At 40.2% G+C, this 22,347-nt stretch overlaps 1 protein-coding gene across 2 annotated transcripts; it reads right to left on the minus strand.

Moving 5' to 3' along the window:
• Nucleotides 1-317: 317 nt before the first annotated feature.
• On the minus strand, nt 318-21,719 carry LOC137945532 (uncharacterized). 2 transcript variants are annotated; one of them, XM_068791469.1, is made up of 10 exons: nt 20,168-21,719; nt 18,356-18,826; nt 17,966-18,267; nt 13,822-14,556; nt 13,163-13,441; nt 12,416-12,577; nt 11,435-12,337; nt 11,113-11,328; nt 1,177-1,437; nt 318-828 (listed from the first exon to the last, which is right to left on the minus strand). In XM_068791469.1, exons 1-10 carry the CDS (start codon nt 21,468-21,470, stop codon nt 466-468), a joined length of 4,995 nt encoding a protein of 1,664 aa, XP_068647570.1. In that variant the 5' UTR covers nt 21,471-21,719; the 3' UTR covers nt 318-465. The 2 variants fall into 2 exon arrangements, with proteins under 2 accessions (XP_068647570.1, XP_068647569.1); XM_068791468.1 differs by having other exon boundaries at nt 13,822-14,562.
• Nucleotides 21,720-22,347: the final 628 nt, after the last annotated feature.

Consider the following 22,347-nt stretch of genomic DNA (forward strand, 5'->3'; position numbering starts at 1 on the left):
GTAAACAATCCAGGTGGATTGCTTTAACAATGAGGACCTGTTTTTGAAAGTGGTGCAAGTTTTGACAGAATAATCCCACATGGATTAGAAGACAGAAGCTCAACATGGCAATTTAGAATACGTTGACGACACTCGTACAGAAACATTACCTTTCCATGACATGTTAACTGTAAACCTATCTTCTGTTGATACCAACACTAATCCATTCATTGAACTTCTTTTTGGGACTATGTATTCTTGCTTTTCTTATTTATTTGACAGAATTCCAAAATGTGCCATTGATAATGGGACTGTGTCCTACCGATTCAAATCGAAAATAAACCAAAACGCAAAAACGTGATAGAATTACCGAGGCTACTGATAAAATGACAAAGGCCAACCTGAGACGAATGACAAGGGGCAGTATCCTCAGTCACTTACAATGGATTGATTTCGTTACATGCAGCTCACTTCTACATGGACTCTTCAACTAGGGTTAAACCAGGGACCGACTGCACCGCCGTTTATATGCCCATTGCTGTGGATCCCAACACCATTAGGGATCAGTGATGGTGGTAGTCCAACAGCCACAGGGGGAGGGCCCGGGTATAAGCCATGGGTATGACTATGCGTCTGAGCATGAGTATGGGGAAGAGTGTGAGGGGTTACAAGAGGACTTGTACTTCCTTTTCGTTGCTGTAGAGAATGAATTTGCCTTAGTCCCTCTTCATGAATGCGTGCCAGAGTCTCCAGCTCTTTCATTGACAAGGCTTCTAAACCTGCTCCATACAATGGGGCATGACGAGACATTTCTTCTTGAAGCGAAGCCTCAAGAGTATGGATGTATTGCTGCAGAGAGAGCGAAATTTTCAGAAACCCATCATGTTCATGCAAACAAATGAGAAGAGAAAAAGACCATATTCCAACAATATCGGCAACGTCTTATACATTCTCATAAATATGACACGGGAACGAATACAGCAAACAAACACCTCAAGTCAGCATACCCTAGTTCTAACCTCTTAGCTTCTATAACACTCTTCAAGTAGCTTTTTCAGCTTCAGACCAAGGATGGGATTAGTCGGGTTGCAAAAAGCATAAGAAGAGCCCCACAACTACTTAAATACTCATGAGACCTCAAACTAGAATTTTCAAAAAGATCATGACGTGGGATAGATGTAACAAAATGCAAAATACCTGGCAGGCATGCAACTTGGCTTCCATTCCATCAATATAAGCCTCACAACGAGCAACCTGCTCTTCCTTCTCTCGTTTTTCTCCTTCAGTTTGCCCAACAGTCTGTGTCAGCCGTCGGACTTCATCCTCTAGCGATTGACGGACTTCTTCACGAGTCACTGTCTCTGTAGCATACCTTTTCAACTCTTCATCAAATCTCTTTCTAGCAGCTTCTGCATTCTTCAACCTCTCAGCCAGCGCATTTTTCTCTTTGACTACTTTCTGCATCATCAGTTCAGTTGTATTATGTCACTGACTAAATCAACCACAAGTGCAACGCACCTTCATCAACTAAGACTTGATTAATAGACCAGAAATAATAATCAGACATTGTTATTGTTGTTTATAAATTAAATCTCGTGTTACAGTATAAGTCGGTCCCCTTTCAGTTTCAATAATCATAACTTGCATTTAAAGCAAATACTGCTTTTTGTATAACATCTAATGCTTTTTTTTATTGAGAAGGACGTAAATACATTTTAAGAATGCCATTAGAAGATATAGCAGGGTATTTACTTTAAAGAATCACATGAATGGATACCAGAGTAAAAATCTGAAAAAAATGTTAAGTAGCTTGAAGCTAAAAGCAGTGAAGAGATCAATCGTGTGAGAAACCAAATAAACTGCTAGAAAACTTACATATAGACTCTTTTCACGGAGTTAGTTTTTCTCCACTTAGTAGTGTCACAGGAGAAACATTGACCTCTTGCTCAGGCAAGATATAGAGGCTTTCCACAAATAAATTATACCAAATTTTATTATTTCACCAAAAAAGGCAACTTAATAGAAAAAGTAAGCTGCTTATTTCAGTCTTATTCTTTCATGTTTTTCTTCCTTTAATTAACATTCAATTGGTTAGGATGACTTGGTCTTTCCTCCTAGTTTTCAGCAATTTCATCAATACTAGAGTCATGTACCACAGCACAAGGCTTATAGGCTATAAAACATAAGGTGATTACAAAAATACATTGAACTTTGTAAACAGATGAAGCAAGTACTAAAAATATAAATAGCAAGGGCTTAAGAAAGATTAATCACCTAAACTCCTTGGAACGACAACTTTAAAAGGTCATTACTTTTAGCAGATGAAAATCCTTAAGAAAACCAAGAAGATCCATATATTCTGTAGAGGACTATTATGATCCTGGGGTTAAGAACTTGGCTTTCCGCTACCTATCAGGCCGATCTTTTGGGCAGTATTGGCTAGGTGCTTAACATTTGGTATCAGAGCAGGCACCACGTTGCGGGTTCAAATCACGGAGGGGGCGACCTAAAGGCCGGATTAAAATTACTGGTAGACCAAAAAAGTGGGCCGGGCCAATGTCGCTAGAGTGGGCCGCCGAGGACATCGGCTCATAACGGGGGGAGTATTGTTATGATCATGGGGTTTAAGTACTTGGCTTTCGACTACCTATCATGTCGGTCTTTTGGGTAGTATTGGTTAGGTGCTTAACAAGGACATGCAACAACAACAACAACATAGAAAGGCAAAAAGCTTTGCTTTTGTATCAGCATATCACTCTTCAAAAGAGTATTCTTAAAAAGGTAGAAAACATCTGAACTTCAACCATGCACTTAGTTTTAACAGCTACTTGCAGGCTCATTCAAAACTAATGCTCTAAAACTAACTCAGTAGACAAGTTGCCTTGATGACAAGACAATCAAAAGATATAGAATGAGAAGAAAAGAAACACCAAGGCTCCGCTACTACGTAAATTTTAGATTACAAGGCTAAATGAGATTTAGGAGAGCACTGTCCAATGGATCCATTCAAAAGTGGACCACAAGTTTCCAAGGTTGCTCAGACTGATCCTAAATGTTCAGATATTTTCAGCTGCTCCAGAAGCAGAAAAATGATTTACTACTATTAACAAAGACCTTTGTTTAAGCAGCTCTGCTTTCCCCATTCCCAGAATTCAGTGCTTGATGCTCCTCTTGGAAACTGCCCACAACTGGCCAGCACCTTTAGAAAGTTTCCATTGCTTCTGTTCCATCTTCAGACTAATCTTTGGAAAGGTCCAACGTGAAGACCTCCTCATAGTCAGAAAATATTGCAGGTTAGTCGCTTGGTTCTCCCCTCAAGTATGTCTGCAGCATCATGGCCTCCCTCCTCAAGGCCCCCTCAAACTGAACTTAGATGGAAGTTCAAAAGGTAATCCGGGTCCAGTTGTCATTGGGGGCTAGTTCAGGATCATTTTGCAGTACACTTCTTGCCTTCTTGGGTCCCATTGGCACTAATGGCTCAGCAGAAGACAAGATCAAAAAGCTGCTTTAGGGCTTAAACTCAATCTTCTGAATTTTTCAGCTCCATAGATTATTGAAGATGAGTCAGCTATAATAATAAGCTGGATAAAAGGAACTTCCTCCCCTCTGGTTTGGTTATTTTTTATGATGAAATTATAGATCTTTGCACTTCAGTTGTAGCTTCATCGCAGCACGGGGCTGCTAATAATGCGTTTGACGTACCTGCAAAGGAAAGTCTCTCACCCATCTCTAGTAGTGGGTCACTCCTTCCCACTATTGACTGAGGGCCTCATCTGCCCCTGGACCTAACATTCTTTTAAGCAATAAAAGTCCTCAACATTTTAAAAAGGAAAAAAGAAAAAAAGAAAGAAACATTTTTATTTGTCTATTATAGAAATTGAGCCAAAAAGAGATGCTTTATCACCACTAAAAAAGTATCTATCAAATTTGACTCAATGCCCACATGTTTGATAAGTCTAATGCAAGGTCTAGGGTTCAAGTTCCATTGGTGTTTTGGGCGTAGTATACTTGAGTAATCAACAGTCAAAGAAAAACAAATCTCAATGTTCTCCTACAAGTAACAAACAATTTCATAAGCAGGGAGACTGATGCACAGAAGTTTTTTTTTTTTTTTTTTTTTTTGAGAAAGTGTAAAATACTTAAGCAAAGCCAGGAAAAAAACAACCAAATGAGGCCTAGGCAAAGCCCCTCTTACAACAAGAGACTGAAGGAGACTTGGCCAAAGAGTCAGCTAGAGAATTAGCTGACTTTGGGAGATCAGTCCAAATATAATCTAAGGAATTTACTATATTAATAACTTCATGAAAAATTCTTCAATGATGCCATGGAGGGTCAGAGGCTTAAGAGTGCCAACTAGTGACAACTTTAGACTCACCTTCACTATGAAGCTTGGCACTAAATTGGTTGCAGAAGAGGAGGCGGCCTGGGAGGAGAGCATGGAGCCCAACTGAAATTGAATCAGAAATTCCAAAGGGGCAAAATAGGAGAAAAGGTTGTTCCTTCCCAATTTCTTAAGACCCCTTCAAACCTGCAACACCAGGATTACCAAGGGCATAGCCATCGAAGTTTAGTTTGAGGGATCCATTCTTCCAAGGCTGTTGGCCGAGAAGGAGCTGACATTTGGGCGACAAGGCGCCAGTTTTCTCTACCATGAATGCCATTAAGGCCTCAAAATTCAGGCCTCCTATGAAGCCAAGCGGCTATTGAGCCAATTATATGAGTCTTGACTTCTTCAATTATGGAGAACTTGCCATTGAATCTTCTTCTATTTTTCCTCTTTGTCCAAAGACCACAGAGAACATGGAGGGCAACGCAAGCTCAATACAGAGCTCTTTCCAAGCTAGGGAGATGACTTCCATGGCTCATTTGGTTGATCAAGTGAAGGTTCTCAAGAAAGTAGCAAATAAGACCCAGCTTAAGCAAAAAAATAAGTCCAAATCCCCCAAGTGAAGGATCAAAGGACTAGAAGGTGGGGAAGCGACTCCTAAATTTTCCAACAGAGGTCGTGAAGTGTATTGGGGGCTGGATTTCGAGCTAGGTTTCCTCGTCTTCTTAGGTTGTTAGTCGTGAAAGTGCAATTGAGAAAGGCACTCCAAAGAAAGAGAAGGACTTTAGGAGTTTATCATTGGTCGGAAAGTTTCCTTCACTAGTATTCAGTCTCTGCTGAAATTTCGAAAGTTCTTCGCTGGCCTTTTTCCTTCTTTGCTATCGCCTCTTGTGACCAGATTCGTTTTTTGGGAGGTTTCCTTCTTTGGCGTCGACTCTCTGGTTCGTCGTTGTCCCACTCTGTTCGGAAGCAGGGACAACGACTGCCAAATTGAATGTTTCTTGAGTTAGGAAACTTATTTAATCAAGCGCTAGATTAAACCCAAAAAAAGCCGAGCCGAGCCGAGAGTCATCAGTTACACCGGGTTAACCTAGTGGGAGGGCGCTGACTCATTCTGTTTCTACAATGGGTTAACCCAATGGGTCGGGTCAACTCAGACCGAATCAACCCAGTTCGGGTCAACCTGACTCGGTCCACTTGTTTCTGCCTCGATATACGGGTTTGGGTCCCAAGTTCTATGCCGATTCCTCCAGCGACTCAGTAATATTGGTCAGATATTTGAGTCGGCTCGACTCGGTCCTCTGTCTTTGGCTGGATTATTATTTCAAAATATTGGCAGCATATTCCTTGATAAGCATAGTATTTGGTGTAGATACTCGTATCGGATTATTTCATGGGTCTTTTTACAAGGATTTTTATTATTTGGTACGTGTTATTGGGCCCAGACCCATTTTAGTTGCTGCTATTGTGTCTCTTGGGATGAGACATTATTATTGAAGGACTTCTCAATTGCTGATTTTTATCAGCACTGGATATTTTGATGATGAAGAAAGCCAAGGTGGCCCTAGAATATTATCTTCTGGGTAATTACCCGTTACCCCTCTTAATTGATACTTATTACACCTACCATTTGAGAGTCAGTGTCCTGTGGAGGGACACGGTGATAGAGGAGTTTTATTACACTTCTGAGCACTACGTATAGACCCACTACATACAGCAGATAAGGAGTATGCCCTACATCCAGCATGAGTTATGACTAGAGTATGGCACGATGTCATACAGCTTGGCGTGATTTACTTATCTTATGCCAGTTAGACCTCATGGAAGAGACCACCAGTGTGAGGGGGAGTGTTGGAAGATATGGAGGACTGCCATTTTATACGAGAAAATCCTATACACCATTTGCTGCAAGTTGGGAGTTCATGATGTTCTCTCACCCCCAGCTTGAGGGGGAGTGTTGGAAGATGGACCCAAACTCATAAAACCAAGAATAGCCCATACATCTAAGATATGTGGAAGATGGGCTCAAGGCCCATAGACCAAGGAGAAGGCTCATAGGCCCACAGAGTGATGACAGGATGGTAAATAAAAAGTCATCTCATAGAGATGGCATTGATGTAATTAGGTTAAAGTTCTAGAGGCATAATTGTAATATTGAAGTATGATGAATCTATAAATTGAGCTTAGGGGAAGGGTTAGGACAATAAGTCCATAACCTCTTCTGCCTCCTGTTTTCTCCCAATGGGTCTCTTTCTCTTTTTCTCCATAAGCTAAATCCATGGAGTTCAGAAAATCAACAATTTTCCAGCAATGGCAGCATTGCGGGGCTGGAAGTTGTTGCTTTCCTTTAGGTGCAAATAGGCTGAAGAAACAGTCAATTGCTGTTATCATCTCAAAACCATACCAATTTGTCTTCTAAGTTAGTTTTGACCCATTTTCCGCTCGAGGTGTATAGGGGGTTGTTGGCCTCAAGGGCTTCCTCTTCAGTTAGCCCCCTTCGAAATCCAAGATTCCAATCCCTTTGAGGTATCCATGCATCAAGAAACTAGCAAGAACAGATTTAAAAAAAAAAAAAAAGTGAGAGAATAAGGCACCGTCCCAGTATCATGTGGTAGGTCAGTTTCGAGATTAGTGTCTTGGTCATTAATTGGTTGGTCAAAGGTTTTCTTGGGTGGTGGAGCCTCATGGTGGGGTGTAACCAAATTATGAGGAGTTGGGATCAGGCCAATGTTGCTATCGCTAATCTGGGGTCGTTAGTTGTTCTAGTATCGGGTGGAAAAAGGTTCACGGGTTTTCCGGTTTTTCTATCAAAAGCACAGGGGTGAGATGCCATGCTATTGAGATGAGTATGATTTTTGAGATGTAGTAGGTGAGGACTGTCAGGTGCTTTTCTGGAGTGGAAGTGGAAAGGGGAGGTTTTTTTTTCCAAATTAAAAACTAAAAAAGCACATTTAAAGAAAACAACATCAAAGAGGAAATCTCTTACAATGAGATATTGAGGGAGATTACATGTTTAGCAAGAGAATCAGCTATACAATTAGCTGATCTACGAATATGATTCTAACTACAAACAAAAGGATTAGTAATTTCCTAAATTGAAAAAAAAAAAACTCCAAAGCCACCAAGGAGGATCCTTTCGGCCTCCACACCACAAAATCACACTCTTGGAATCTCCTACCACATGCAGCCTAGATCGAATTTTTCATGGAAAATGCGGAGACCTTGTCTAAGGGCAAAAAGCTCGACAATGGTGGAATCAGAAATGCCAATAGGTCCTGAATAGGAGGCTGCCATTCCACCAATTTAGGATTCTTCACAGTAACAACAAGAGAAGTAACTTGATCCCAGTTACTCCACAGCAAGTCACCTGAAATATCAGAAAAAAGATCCAATGTTTTTAACCCTAATATGATTTGAGATGAAGCTTGTTTAATGAATGTACCCCATGAGGAACAGGTTACATGCCTTGAATTTGACTCGTTCCAAATTAATCAAGGAACAAAAACAGCACACGCTTGAAGTATGACTTTCCTAAGTCTAGGACGATGAGTGCCCGAGCAGATGCAAACCAGTTCAGAGGTAGAAGCCAGAAGACAAAGAGGCATATTGAAGAGGTTGCAAAATGATTCCAGAAGCTCCAAGAATAACGACAATGAAAAAGAAGGTATAATCTTGTTGCTTATGTTCTAGAGCCTATTTTGCCAAAACCCCACACTTGAGTGTCAAAAATCATCACATTCCGAGTACAAAATTTGACTCGTTTGGTCTGCTTTCGTTTTGAGTCGTTTGGTCTATTCTCGTTTTGGTTCGCTGCTGGAAAATTCCTTATTCTTGTTTGAATTAGTTTCGAAATAACTCAAAGAAGAATACGAGTGGATTGGTGAGGGAGTGTGGTGAGGTTCTTGTTTTTTATTTTTTTCTTTGCATATATTTTTGTGTGTCTAACCTAATTTGCAGAGTGTCCAAATCATGTCGTATAATCAAGGGAAAAATATGGACGAAGAGAGTCCATCGGCCGCTATTTCGAAGCTACAAATGCAAGCATTATTGGGGGAGATGAAACGGATGATGAGGGCAGAGATGGAAGAACTGCATGGGATGTTGGCAGAAATGCAGGGGAGGTTGGAAAGGGTAGAAGAGGGGACACAAAGGGTGCAGTCTCTACTTGTTCCAAACACCTCAGTGAGTAACAGGCTGCATCAAAGGGAAGTTGAGGATATGGGCGAATTTGAAGGTGACAATTTAGGGGAGTCTGATAGGATTTCAGGAGGCAGCCATAGGAGATATGGCCGGGATAGAGAAGCTAGGAACAGGGTAGAAAGCAACTTGGGAAGTATCAAGTTGAAAATTCCTGCTTTTCAAGTAAAAAGTGATCCTGAAGCCTATCTCGAATGGGAAAAAAAGATGGAATTGGTTTTCGATTGTCACAATTACTCCGACTTGAAAAAGGTAAAGCTCGCTGCCATTGAATTTAATGATTATGCTATTGTGTGGTGGGACCAGTTAGGCATCAATAGGTGACAGAATGGAGAACGTCCTATTGACAATTGGGATGAGATGAAGAGGGTGACACACCACATAGGAGACAAAGGTGGTTGTTAATAGGTATGCCACAACGCATGAAATAATGTCTAATTAGAATCTTCTTATGCATATCACTCCAAAGGAAGAGTTTGAAGAAGGCATTTTAAATTTGAATTTGAAGAAGCTGGCGGGTACGTCATTCTCAGACTGATTGGACTCGCCGAGTCATTCTATTCATCATTGTCACTAGTGTTGGGTACCAAATCTATTTTTCTTCTGTTGGGTGGATCAATGTCGGAACTATTGACTCGTTTTCTCCTTCCTTTCGCCATCTTCCTCTTTCCATTTCCTTCCTCACTGGTGCTGAATTTCTCAAAGATTGTCTAGATCCAGAACTTCTCTCCGACCATCATTTTAATCATTTTGGGTCTGTGCAAATGAGTTTCTGGGATGATGAAAACTCTTGCGCAGTCGAGGCAGATCATTTTTGGCAATAGAGTTATCCAGTTTCACCATGCAACCAAAAGTGTTGGCTATTTCTTGGATAACAGGGGGACTGTCATAGCTCTGCAGGAAGACCCTGGATGCAAATCCGTTGGCCAAAGGAGCAGACTAAAGGTGCAGAACAAAGGTACACTCACTAGTATCTGGTTGCCAGCATTCGATCATGGTTAGGAGGTCCCCTGGTTGAGAGAACAATTTTACTTGCACATTCTTTGTCCTCTTTGTTGGCAAACCGAACCAGCCCTAGGTATTGTCCCATGAAGGAACAGTTGGCCTTCCAGGAGACTTGGGTGTTCAGCCATCCAATGTGAAATATCATCTTCTCCAATATCTTCGCTGCTGCAGTGGCTACTAAGCAAATACTTAGTTGTTTTCTACATTGAGTTAGAAGTTAGGAGGGGAGGGTGATGGTGAGACCATTCCCATCAACACAACTTGTTCCAATTTTGGTATGGCAGGGGTCTATGTATAGTAACTGTGGGAGATGATGGGCAGGTTGTGAGTGGCAATGAGGAGGATCATGACACCAGATCGAGTTGGTAAGGGGGGAAAGTTGGGATGTTCTGGTTGGTTTGGTATGTCTTGAGATGCAGAGTCTGGGCAAAGGTGTTTCAAATTCAAATTTTCTATAAAGGTGTTTCAACCAAAACCAGCCTTGATAGCTTCTGGAATATAGATCCTGGCCATGATCATATCCTTACAGCACTACACAACTTTTCATTCCAATTGCCCCCAGTATTGAGATATGGAGAAGTAAAAAGTAAGCTGGCCTATCCTGAGCTCCTTAGTATTAACTCCACTGCTTCGGTCCATCAGAGTATTGCGAAGTTGCTGAATGAAGCTTGCAGCAGCCTCTATAAGGATGTTGACGAAAGATCTTTTGTCTGTGCTTTTTACAGTAACTAGGATTGCAGTGTGTTGTCCCATCCTCTGTTCTTCTATGGTGAGAACAGTGCTCCCATAGGTGTGGGAGAGCATTTTCCAGATTTTATATTTGTCTTATCCAGCCACCAGTCCTTCCTCTTCTAGACATTCTGCCATCCATCTGCCTCGTCGTCTTAGCCTTCAATCACTCAAGCTGTTTGCCGCACCCTGCCCTGCCAGAGTCTACCCCTGCGCTCCTCCTTGCTGCTGACGATGTCGCCATCTTTTCCTTCATCTCTCTCTCTCTCTGACTCTCCTCTCTGGGCTTGCAACTCACTAGCTCCCTCTCTCACTCATCTTTTTTTGATGACTCTGTAGGCTCAAGGAGAGAAACATGACAATACAAAAGCACACCATAACAGGAAAGGAAAAAAAGAAATTCATTTCAAGGTCATGTAAGTTATCTAGAGCATATACTGTCTTTCTTACATTAGCACAAAGGATAATGAAAGTCCAATTGTCAATTCACTTTCTCTCAGTTAGTTTAGACAAGAGAAAATGAATGTTAAGTAAATTGCTCTCCCACTTTCCATGATGACTAACTCATTTTTGTTCTACTTTCTAGAGAAAGTGAATTTTGTAGCAACTTCCCTTGTGCACTAACAAGCTAGGGGAAAAGAAAAAAGATAATATCAATACAAACAATAAAAAATGGAGTCAAATTTATCAGAGTATTTTGATTGCAGAAATAAAAACCAATGAAGTAACCCCAAAATGAATCTTAGGAGCCTGGGCTTCACCACATAACCTCAAAAGATTCCTAGGAGCCTGGACATCACCACATTTTTTATATATCTACAGTGTCTCCGCTAGAAGTAATGCCCAAAATAGAAACAACAAAAAAGGTAATGCACCTTGAGTTCATCACGTTTGCGAGATTTTAATTGCAAAAGCTGTGATTCTGCCTCGTGAAGGCGGTCCTGGAAGACTTTCTTGTCTGCAGAAAGTTTGGCAATCTCGTCATCTCGTTCTGATCTCAGCCATTCCAGTTGATTTTCGACCTCTTGCATCTGTTCAGAAAGGTCTTTCTTTTCACGATTAAACCGATCCATCTCCGCCCTCATATCAGACTGCACTCAGTAATCAAATTCGAGTCAACATAAAGGATCTTGCCAGAAAATAAATGTCAACACTGTGCTTACATAATAATTTTAGCAGATCAAACAAAATTGTTACCTTAAGTCGACTATTAGTTGCTTCTGATTCATTGAGTCTATGAGACAAAACAGCTTTTTCTTGGATAAAACTGGACAAGTCACTCTCTCTTTCCTCACGAACTCTGATATTTTCATCCTCACTTGCACATAACTGATGCCAAAGCGCTGCACGATCCACATTGGCAAGTTCTGCTACTTCACGCATCATGTTCAACACTGGCCTGGCAGTCCCCTCTTCCACCCTAACTAGGATATCCAAAATATCCAAATCTAGATCCACCTCATGACAGTGATCCGTGGTGCTGGTGGCCCTGTCCACAAGTCCTTTCAACATCCTTCCACGGTAACTTTCATCCTCATACATTTTAAACAGAATAACATATAAAGTCCTCACAAACTCTTGCACATGGCCATCCCTTGAGAGAGCCAAAGATTCTGTCAGACCAAGAACTAGAGTGAAATCATCATCCTCAATAATAATTGGTTCTTCAGTTCTCCCCTCTTTATTAAGTGTATTATCAATAGAACTGTTGTTGGCATTAGTCCTTGATCTCAGTGAATGACGTCTTTCCAAGACCAAGGCTACTGATTGATCCACAAATGCCCCTCGAGCTACAGCTCTCTCAAAGACCTGTGAAGCTTCAACAGCAAAGGAAGGAATGGACAACAACTCAATCAATAAGTAAATATCTGAGAAGTGACACCCAATTTGGTCCGTTTCCTGCAAATGCAACACTTCACCAGCCGCAACATTCTCACAATAGGAAAAAGGTGCCCTACAAGGCTCGAGATCAGAATCAATATCTTTTAAAATAAGTTCAGCTACCTCTGGCCAACTATGCACCGTTTTCCTTAGAACATTGAGCACATAAGGCGAGACTTGAGAACCCAAAATCTTCAGCCTAGATCCGACCGCTCTTACCTACAATTGAAAAGAAACACAGTTTCAGATAACAATGTCAAATGATAAACTTTAGAAGTTAAATCTGTAATATCATACAGCTTGAGGGAGGCGTTGGCACTGGGATGCAGCTTTGAAGACAAAATTTGCGGCAGCTGCAAGTGGCTCATCGTTAGAATCAGCCAACAACTTAAAAGCTTGTACAAGCACACGTTCCCACACCTCACTGCCAAATTCCAACTGGCTAAGAGCACCCAACACCTGAAGAAAAGACGAGTAAAATCATCTGTAAAAACTTGCAGAAAAAATACTTAGAAATGCCCTCATCAAAAATTTTCCCATGAAGTCGTTTTATCTATGAAGGTAAAAAAAGTCTAAAGATAGCCAACACATGAACAAATGAAAAATATAGATGTAAAAGTACTAATCATGTTGAAGGTCAGATCACCAATTGGCTTATCATTCAGTAGGCCCCATTGTTAGCTTCCTAATGACCAAAAATCAACCATCTAAATCCATTTCCTAGAATTGACAGTTGTCTGTACTTCATAAACGATAATTGCAGTGACCAATAGTTGGGTATCATTAATCACATTAGTGTCACATGACTGGTAAGATAGACCAGCCTATCAAGTGGAGCATCCAATTCCATCATTAAACCAATCTCCCTGTTTCAGAACAAAACTATGAAGAAGTGCAATGTAATGCAACTGTTGAAGTGGAGCATTCAACTCCATAATTTCATCCAATCTCCCTGTTTCAGAATTCAACTACGAGGAACTGCAATGTAATGCAACCATTGGCATTTGATTACCGATCTATATATAAAAGTCAAAAAGTCCGTACAGGTATTTGCAAAGCAGGCTCAGCATCAGGATTCTGCAGACGATCAAGAAGTGTACTAGCAGCAAGTGGGTGTTCTGAGTGATCAACTAATTTTGGTACCAGAGCCACCAGATCTGGTTGAAGATGCTTGGGAGCTTTGTCAAGTACAAGAGCAATTTTCTGTGCAGACTGAGGCCTTCGCCTGGGCTCTGGACAACCTTGTGGTACTGCACCATCTAAGGCTCTTAAAGAATTTACTATTAATCCCAGAAGCTCCTCAGACTGCTCTGGCCACTTTGTCTACAACAGAGACATTAAAAAGCAGTTAGTACAAACTTCTAATCGATGCACCATTTATTCTAGTAACGAAGTACTCCTGGTGGACATACATCAAGTAGAACCATTGCTTCTTTTGAAAGTATTTTGCCCTTCTTTTTCTAGATTACGGTCACAAATAGACAGAACAAGATGTATCTCATGCTTCATGTAATATCACCTAAAAGATTCTATATCAAAAGGTCAAAACATTGAATAACCAAGAAATTGCCAGTATATATGCCATTGGTCATCTGTTTTATGAAAAAAACAATGACTGCAAGCTCATTTATCAAGCATTTCCAAACCTATCAATTACTGAACTCCACTACTCAGTTAAACCATCCACAAGGTTTGGCATATACCTTGGGAGCTCGAACAAAGCTATCATCCATAAAGAGATCACAAGCAGAGGTTTCAGGAGGAGAAATAGGTCGTCCTGGAACAGCCTTTTCAGGCACTTCATAGGTCCTATTCAAGTCCGAGCTTTGAACTGCACTGGCACTAATACCATCATCAACCACTGAATCCAGTCTCTGACTTACACAATCTGTGGCTCCATGTTGCCGGATAGATTCTGATTGACTGGTGGATCCATTATCATCAGAAAACGAAGGTTTCAAGATCCTGACATCAGAAGAATCATCACCCACCTTACCACCTTCAGATGGTTGGCAACACTCGACCATTATATCCAAGAGTAGATCAATAATAGCTTGTTGCAAGACCTTGACTCCCATCAAAAGGTTCAGCAAGCTAGGGGAATTTGTGTCATTCTTGGTGACCTCCTTCTTCCCACCATGAACACCAGATAGCTTTGTGGGAAGAAGTAACCTCTTTACCTTTGCTGGATCATCAAGATAAACACGAAGACCAGTAAGAAAACCTGCTATGGCCCCAGCATCCATTAGAAGTTTTTCCCTCAACGTGACCTGAGGTTGTGAAGGATTATCCCCATACGTAAGGTGGAAACCTGCCCTTGCAAGAAGATTCCTAAATATGTCCTCTTCATCTCCACTGATTCCTTCGCTATCCTCCGAGTCTATAAGCTCATCAGGATCAGTTGATAATGCATCCTGATCATCCTCTGAAGCCATCACCTGATACTAGAACAGCCAATATATATAAGCATTAAACAAAAAATAAAATTAATTTCAAGAAAATAAAAAAGTAACATCATTATGATAGTGCAAGCATTGTCCCAACTACATGATAACCACATAGATCCCTCATGTATAAGCTGCAGGCAGGAAACTACATGTAATCATCACAGCCCTCTCTTCTGCAACATTGTGAAGTAATAACAAACACAAGCAAAAGCAGCCACAGCAAAGACAGCATTTAAACCATTCAATCAAATTATTGAACTTTTTTAAGGAAAGTAAACAGCACTAAAAAGAAAGTCATGCAGATAATTTTAAACATCCATGAATCAACTCTGGCATCTCAAAAACAGAAAAAATAATATAACACAAGTATTCTTTTAGAGATGAATATAATACTTCATATATTTTGAATTGTATTGTAAAATTTCCTTCTCACTGAAGTTAAACCCAGCTCATTTGTCAAGACAGAAAATATAGTTGAAAAAAAGAGAAATATGAAGATTGTAGAGAGAGAAAAGAAAGAGAAAAGAGTCTCTGAATTACTCTCCTTGGGGGTCGTGCATGATGCCCATCTTCTTTTATTCACTGAAGTAAGATACAATTTACAAATATGCCCCTATTCACTTACATTTCACTTAAACCCTTATATCTCCCAATATACATACTCAAATTATACCAAATTTGAATTATAGGTAGATTTAAACTTGCTGAACAATATAATGTCTACTCTGAAGACTATAGCTAATGTAAAATGATAAAACTACCCTTCAGCTGATTATCTAATTCCCCCTCAAGCTGGAGCATATCCATGAGTCCCAACTTCACAAAAAGATTCAAACTCATATTTACCTAATGATTTAGTAAACATATCTGCCACTTGGTCGCCAGACCTAACATAGGGAGTGACAACTTCTTCATTACTGCATTTTGGATGAAGTGACAATCCACTTCAATATGCTTAGTTCTCTCTTGGAAACCGGATTTCCTACAATGATTATGATTGTCTGGTTGTCACAGTACATAGTCATAGGTTCATCCTTCTGTAGGTTAAATTCTCTACTCACAAATTTCACCTACATCAATTCACTGACAATATGAGCCATGGCTCTATACTCAACTTCAACAGTTGATCTGGCTACAATGTTTTGCTTCTTACTTTTCCAGCTAACCATATTACGCTTCAAGAACACACAATAGCCTATCGCAGACTTTTTGTCATGTTTTGACTTTGCATAGTCAGCATCTAAAAAGGCTTCTATTTTCAAATGATCTGAGTCCCTTTCCAGGTGACCCTTTTAAATAACCGCAATATTCTCTATGCAGCCTCCAAGTGAACCTTCCGTGGGCAACCAATAAATTGGCCGACAACACTAACAGCAAAGGAGATGTCAAGGGGAGTAACTATGGCTGCCGATCTACAGATTGAGTGAAGGCATGTTCCTACAGATGCCAACTCCCTCGCCGATCAAGAATGGGTCACAACCAAGATGAGATTGTAATCAATTATTCAGCTAGTCCTCGGAATTCGATTATCTCAATCGTACTTGGTCTCTCCATCTCGGTGGGGCTTTATTTGTCTCTATGCTTGTTTCTTTAATAAAATGTTGCCTTTTAAAGAACACAAAAAACCAACGGCCCGTGCTGATAGATCCAGGTGACTCTGAAAAATGAACTTTCAACCAATCTTGACAATAACTGACAATTAATGCTTGAATATCTACTTCAGACTAGTAGTTTATACTTCTCATATACAGTTGTGAATATTCCAAGTCCTATGTATGTCTAATTTTGTAGTATAAATCGATAATGGAAATGCCAACACCCACAAAACAAATGCATCTTACACAATCAATATGGTCTACAGAAGAAGATATTTTACTATTGATCAAGCCCTAACATGTAACCCATAGCAGAAATTTACATCAGAATCTCCAAAGATCTATTCCCTCATTTGATCAAGAAATCTATAAAAATGAACTCAAATCGTTCATTTAAAAAATTCAAGAAAATATATTTTGTGGTTGCTTAGTCTTTAAGCCTCTGGAAACTACAAAAATGCCTCTGAAACTATAATAAATCCTTTTATAAACTACCATGTAGACCAATGCACTGATGCAACACTTCTTATAACCACCCAAAAGCATAGACCATGAAGAACTAATTGAATTTTGCTTCAGACCAATAAGCCTTGGTAGCTCCCATATTTTAATGCACTCAGACGTTCATGCAGGTATATGGCCAAGTTTTGACTTACCTATCACCAAACATCATCCTTTCAAGCTTTAATCTAATGATCAGCATAAACGTAGAGTTCCCTCAACTAAAATTATGAGTGGAAAGACATGAGTGACCAGAACAAAATGAAACAAAAAAAAAAAAAAAAGAAGAAGAAGAAGATATAGGATGGGGAATAAAGATCATAGATAACTAGCAAAATTTTAACACAAACTGTTCATTATAGGCACAATTAAACGCAACGACAGATCTTGACAACATTTGTCATTAAGAAAACATAAATTGATGTTTCAGATTTCTTTCTTATAAGAAGATTGGTATTCGATTTCAGCAACTTTCCAAACCCACAAGAGGTTAGTTTCTAAAAGCATAGTCCAGTGACATGTGGCAAAATCAAAAGGGCAGTCCAGTAAGCAGACACTAATTCCAAATCCTTAACAATCAGTCTTTTTAAAAAAGAATATCTATAACAATTAGCTAAATAAGGATCCCCAGAAAAGGAACATTAGACACCTAGAAGTCACTATTCACAGGAACATATAAATGAATAAAAAGTAAAGTAATAACAAAAAGAGTAAGACACCTAATTTGTGTATATTATATAAGACTCAATGTCATTAAATATTTATGCAGGAATAATCTATATAAGTTAGAGTTCGGAAAAAAATTGTGGTTATAAGTTGAAAAAGGGCCTCCTAACTTCAGCTAGTCACTGTGGGATAGTCCTGAATCCAACTTTAACATGGCACTGGAGTAAGACATGTGCTGTGTTGAACGAAGTTTGGGGCCCATTTAAGTTTGTACAGTGTCTATGTTCTAGGCATATCATCTGCTTGTTTAGACCTAGACATGTGGGAGTGTGTATGTCGGAATATTTGCTCATATATTAAAGTTTGGAAAGGTCTCGAAATTATTAACTCGGGAAAAACTTTTTAACTTTGGAACTGGACCTGAACTTTAAAAAAAGAGAAATAATATAAGAGGAACCAAGGACGTAGCATGCAACAGCTAAAGAGATATCTGTCTAAAGAGGGAGGGAAATAACCGAGAAAACAAAGAAAGGAAAAGAGGACAAGAACATAATATACTGATCCAAGGCTTGTCCATACTATGTAGAAGCCACAAACAACTTTTTACTTTCATATGAAAATAGAGTGAAAAAACTCACCTCTAAATCACCGAACTCAAACCAAGGGCAGCAATCAAGGATTTCACAAACAAATACAACAGTATCACGCACTAGAAACCCTGCATCTGCTTCTAGCATATCAGAGACCTTCATGAATTGGAGTACTGAGTTATTCCATGTCTTCGTACATATGGATGACTCCTTCCAAACAGTTTTTGCTGGGTTCTTCTGATTAACCACAGCCATCCTATATCTGACCCAAAAGTTTTTATCAGGATCACTTCCAACCGATTGATCACTCTCCAGATAAATACAGATGGTGTCAAATGACTCATAAACACCTACATTAACATTACAATCAGACTTAGTGAGGAATTATGAATGCCACAACAATAAATTCAAAAAGGAAAATAGAAATACAAGTTTTACCTATCCTGAGCTCACATCCACCTGCTTGAAAAAATTTGCTAAAGATCTTCCTTGTTTCCATTATTTCTTTAAATGACAGGAAGTTCTCCACCTTCCAGGTGAAAGAACTTTTTTTCCCAAGATCATTCACTTGAGAGCCTGCATTATTATCTGTCTCTTGATCAGAGAAGTCCTGCATTATAGATGTTTCTTTTAAGATAAGAACCTCTGCAGAGAACACAACTGTGTCCTGGACAAGAAAACCTGAATCCTGATCAAATAGGCTTGTAAGGGTCACAAATTCACGCCAACCCCAGTCTTTAGCAGCTTTTGAGTACCGATTTTGTGATTCTTTCGTTACAGATTTCTCCTCAATTTTCTGATTAACCACTGACAACCGGTGGCTCACAAAACAACTCCAGTCACTAGTGGTATTACGAGAATCGGTTACTTCAAGAAAAACAGATAGATGGCAAGGTGGTTGGGACTGCCCTGGCATGCCATCAAACATATAGGGAATACCATTAGCGGTCTATCCTTTTTGTATTAGAATAAACACATACACGAGCATACACAAACACAAACAAAAAACAAACAAAAAGTAATAAGAAAGTGTGGCTCTTGATATGCACCAATATATGAACTACATAGGTGAAGAACACTGTAGAACTGGAGAACCAGTAATACATTCATTTGCAGGAAAGAAGTACGGACCTAAGTTTATCCAAGTTAGGTGCACCAAAGTTTTAATCAACCATTAAATTTAAATTGAAAGACCAAAAACTTAATTTCTGCTACACTTATTCTTTTTCCATGCATTAATGATTGATGTTTGTTTTAAACCTTTTTCTTATTTTTATTATTTTAATCAAATAGAGATAATGGCATTGTTTTACTCACAATGAAGCAAATGACATTCTAGTAGTATGTCTTTTCTAAGGAAGAAAAAGTTGAGTGCAGTTAAAGGTGGCTGGACCTAAACCCAGCCACCTTTCCCTCTACTTTGTATATGTGATTCATCATATCGCACAAATAAATCCAAGGCAAAGATTGATATGCAAGATATGAGACACATATACCCTTTGAAAGTGTTAGAGAGAGAGAGAGTGCTGCTTTGCACGGGGAAGAACTGTACACCAAATGGGAAAGCAGTCAGGAACTAACCAACAAAGAGAACAGGACACATAACCAGGAAAATATGAGAACTCCGAAAGAGAGAAGTCATTTGCAATTCAGAGAGGGAGAGAGAAGTAAAATGTAATCAAGAGATAACTGTCACAAAACACAATTGCAAAACAAGCAAGAAACATCGTAAAAAAACATCAGAAACCTGAGAAAATAAGCCAAAACTAAAAAATGAAGATTTTTTATGAAACCTTCAAATACATGACAGTTCATATTTCGTTGACATTTTCTATACACCGAAGTCTGTTCCTGAGTTCCTCCATACAAACACCATAATACAATTCATGCACGAATCAGTTATAGTCACAAAAACATTTCTCCCAAGTTTTAGAGAACTTTCTCTATAGCCTTCATTTCAAAGCAGGTTTCTTCCTAAGAGGCTTTAACAGCCTTTCCAATAATGCAGTGAAACTAGAGGGTCATATGGAAGCTGAAGTCCTGAAAACTACAAATAGTGGGAACCAAACTCCTAGTAACAAGTTGATGTACTAAAGTAAGAAATGCAACATAAGTATACGGACGTATGACTATAACAGATCACAAGTCAATAGAAAAAAGTAAAGCTACTGTAATGGTAACTTTTTACAACGTGAATAAAAGAGTATAAGATATGTTCTTTTTATGAGTGAATCATTCAAGTATGTTTACCTCTTGGATAGACAATGAGGCGACAATCCCTATTTCCAATCTGAAATCTCCTGCTCTTAACACAGAGACCAGTAATCTTCCTTTTCTTCAGAAGATCTTTCAGTCTCGTGAAATTCTCAATTCTCCAAGTGAACTTCCCTAAATGTCCATCAGATTTTCGTGCCCCACCACTCCCACTTCTTCCACCGACCAATCCTGCGTTCTTTGAGAAGCTATTGGACTCCTTAATTACATGAAAGGAAGCACTAAAAACTGCAGTGTCATCCACAAGAAACCCCATATCCTGGCCCAGAAAATCCAACATTTTCATATAATCATTCCATCCCAGACTAGTGTTATCCCCACTCTTATTGTCCGCGGCAAAACGCCCATATGAATCCCTGTGCATATGATTGAGACCAGGCTTCTGGCTCAAAACGGACATCCTAAACAAACACCAACAGCTACGCTCAGGGATGAGCGATTTCTCGGTATCCTTACTCTCTAAGCACATAGACAGGTGGTCAACTCCGGCAACGGTACTCTGGTAGACACTTATGCGGAGATTGCACTCTCCGGCAGGGAAAATAGGGCTCATTATTTTCTGCGTTTTTATCATTTCTTTGAACAGGCTGAAATTGTGAACTTTCCAGGTGAACTTTCCGGATAGGACATCGGGGGCAGGACTGACGGAGGAGGACTGCAACTCATTGTCCCGGGAGAAGGAGACGGACTCGTGGAGAATTAAAATATCTGCGGTGATAAGAACAGAATCGTAATTGAACAGATACCCGGCCTTGGAGTCAAGAATGGTGGAGGATGGAGTGAAATCGCACCATCCGTGGGATTTCTTCTTGCTGGAGAACCGATGCCATGAGTCGCGCTGGATGGATTTGGACTCGTCGAGGTGGTTGATGACGGAGAGGCGGTAACTGGCGAAGCAGTCCCACTTGGAAGAGGAAGAGCCGCGAGGGTCCATGATTTGTAGGTAAATGGAGAAGTAACCAGGAAGCGCCTGCGAGTCGCCCTTCGGATAGACAAGAAGGCGGCAGTCATAGCCGCCGACCTCAAAGTACCTGGACCAGAGCGCCCGTGCCTTAACCTTGTGGAAACCAGAGATGGTCCAGCGGCAGAGCGCGGAGTGGTCTCCGCGGCGATCGACAGAGATAGACTCCTGCCCTCCCTCCCTAGATGGCGTCGGGTCCTCCGGCGGCGAGGCCGACACAGACTGCTGCGACGGCGGCGGCTCCGTGAATGGCGACACCGACGACGACGACGTCGCCGCAGCGTCGGACTCCTGATGATGATTCCCGCTCGGCTTCATCTATCTACCAAACAATCAATAAATCAACCAACCAATCAATCAATCAATCAAGCGTCCCTCACTCGCAAGGGTTTTACCCTTTCCTCTCCAACCGACAGTGCAGAAAAATGATCTCTCTCAATCTCTATCCCTTCTCTCTATCTCTCAAGTGCCTGCGCTTAGAAATCCTGATAACGAGGCATTCGGCTTAGGAGACCGTGTTGTATGTCTGTGTCTCTGTGTGGTACGAGAGAGAGAAAAGAAGAGAGGAAGAGAAGGATGTGCGGTGCCAGTATGCAACTGTATTTATATTATTATACAAATTATAATTTTTCATTACGATGAGAGAAAACGAAAAGAGAGAATCAGCGTGAGAGAGAGATTTTGAGAGGGGTTGAGGAAGACACGGAGGCGCAGGATATTAAGCTGCGCACCACAGCCTATCGCCAATCTCCCCTCTCTGGTGTGCCCTTTGGGTCTAAACTTAAATACCACCTTAACAAAGGACTAACAAACAAAATGGGTAAATCGAACGTACACGCGCCACCGTAGCTTCTTCGTCTCACATTCCGGTCCCACAGGGTTGGTGGACCCTTTATTTCATGTCTCAATGTGATAATATCTCCAATCTCCTTTGTTTTATAAGATACATTCCTAAGTATCTTGCCTCGCTTAACTAGACTAATTTATTTTACGTCAATACCCTCTAAGATCTTCCATTCCTCAATAAACGAACGTTGTATTTAATTATTAATTTATTCAATTATAGTCTGCTTTGTCATGTATATGATGAGGTGGTCCGGTTCTATCAAACTTGATATATTCTGATGAGGTAGGGGATGGGAAGAGTTTACAAGCAAGAAACTACTTTGAACGTGACTCGAATAAACTACTTTGA

Source organism: Aristolochia californica, unplaced genomic scaffold (assembly GCF_029961685.1).
Source record: "Aristolochia californica isolate CCGP_79_NKW_82.1479 unplaced genomic scaffold, dmAriCali1.0.hap1 SCAF_12, whole genome shotgun sequence".
NCBI classification, from domain to species: domain Eukaryota; kingdom Viridiplantae; phylum Streptophyta; class Magnoliopsida; order Piperales; family Aristolochiaceae; genus Aristolochia; species Aristolochia californica.

Coding starts and splice junctions, on each gene's coding strand:
- LOC137945532 (XM_068791468.1), bottom strand. CDS start 21,470: ATGAAGCCGAGCGGGAATCATCATCAGGAGTCCGACGCTGCGGCGACG. Junction 12,578..13,162: donor AGCCTGCTTTGCAAATACCT/GTACGGACTTTT, acceptor TCTTTTCTTCAG/GTGTTGGGTGCTCTTAGCCA. Junction 12,338..12,415: donor GCCAACGCCTCCCTCAAGCT/GTATGATATTAC, acceptor TTTCAATTGTAG/GTAAGAGCGGTCGGATCTAG.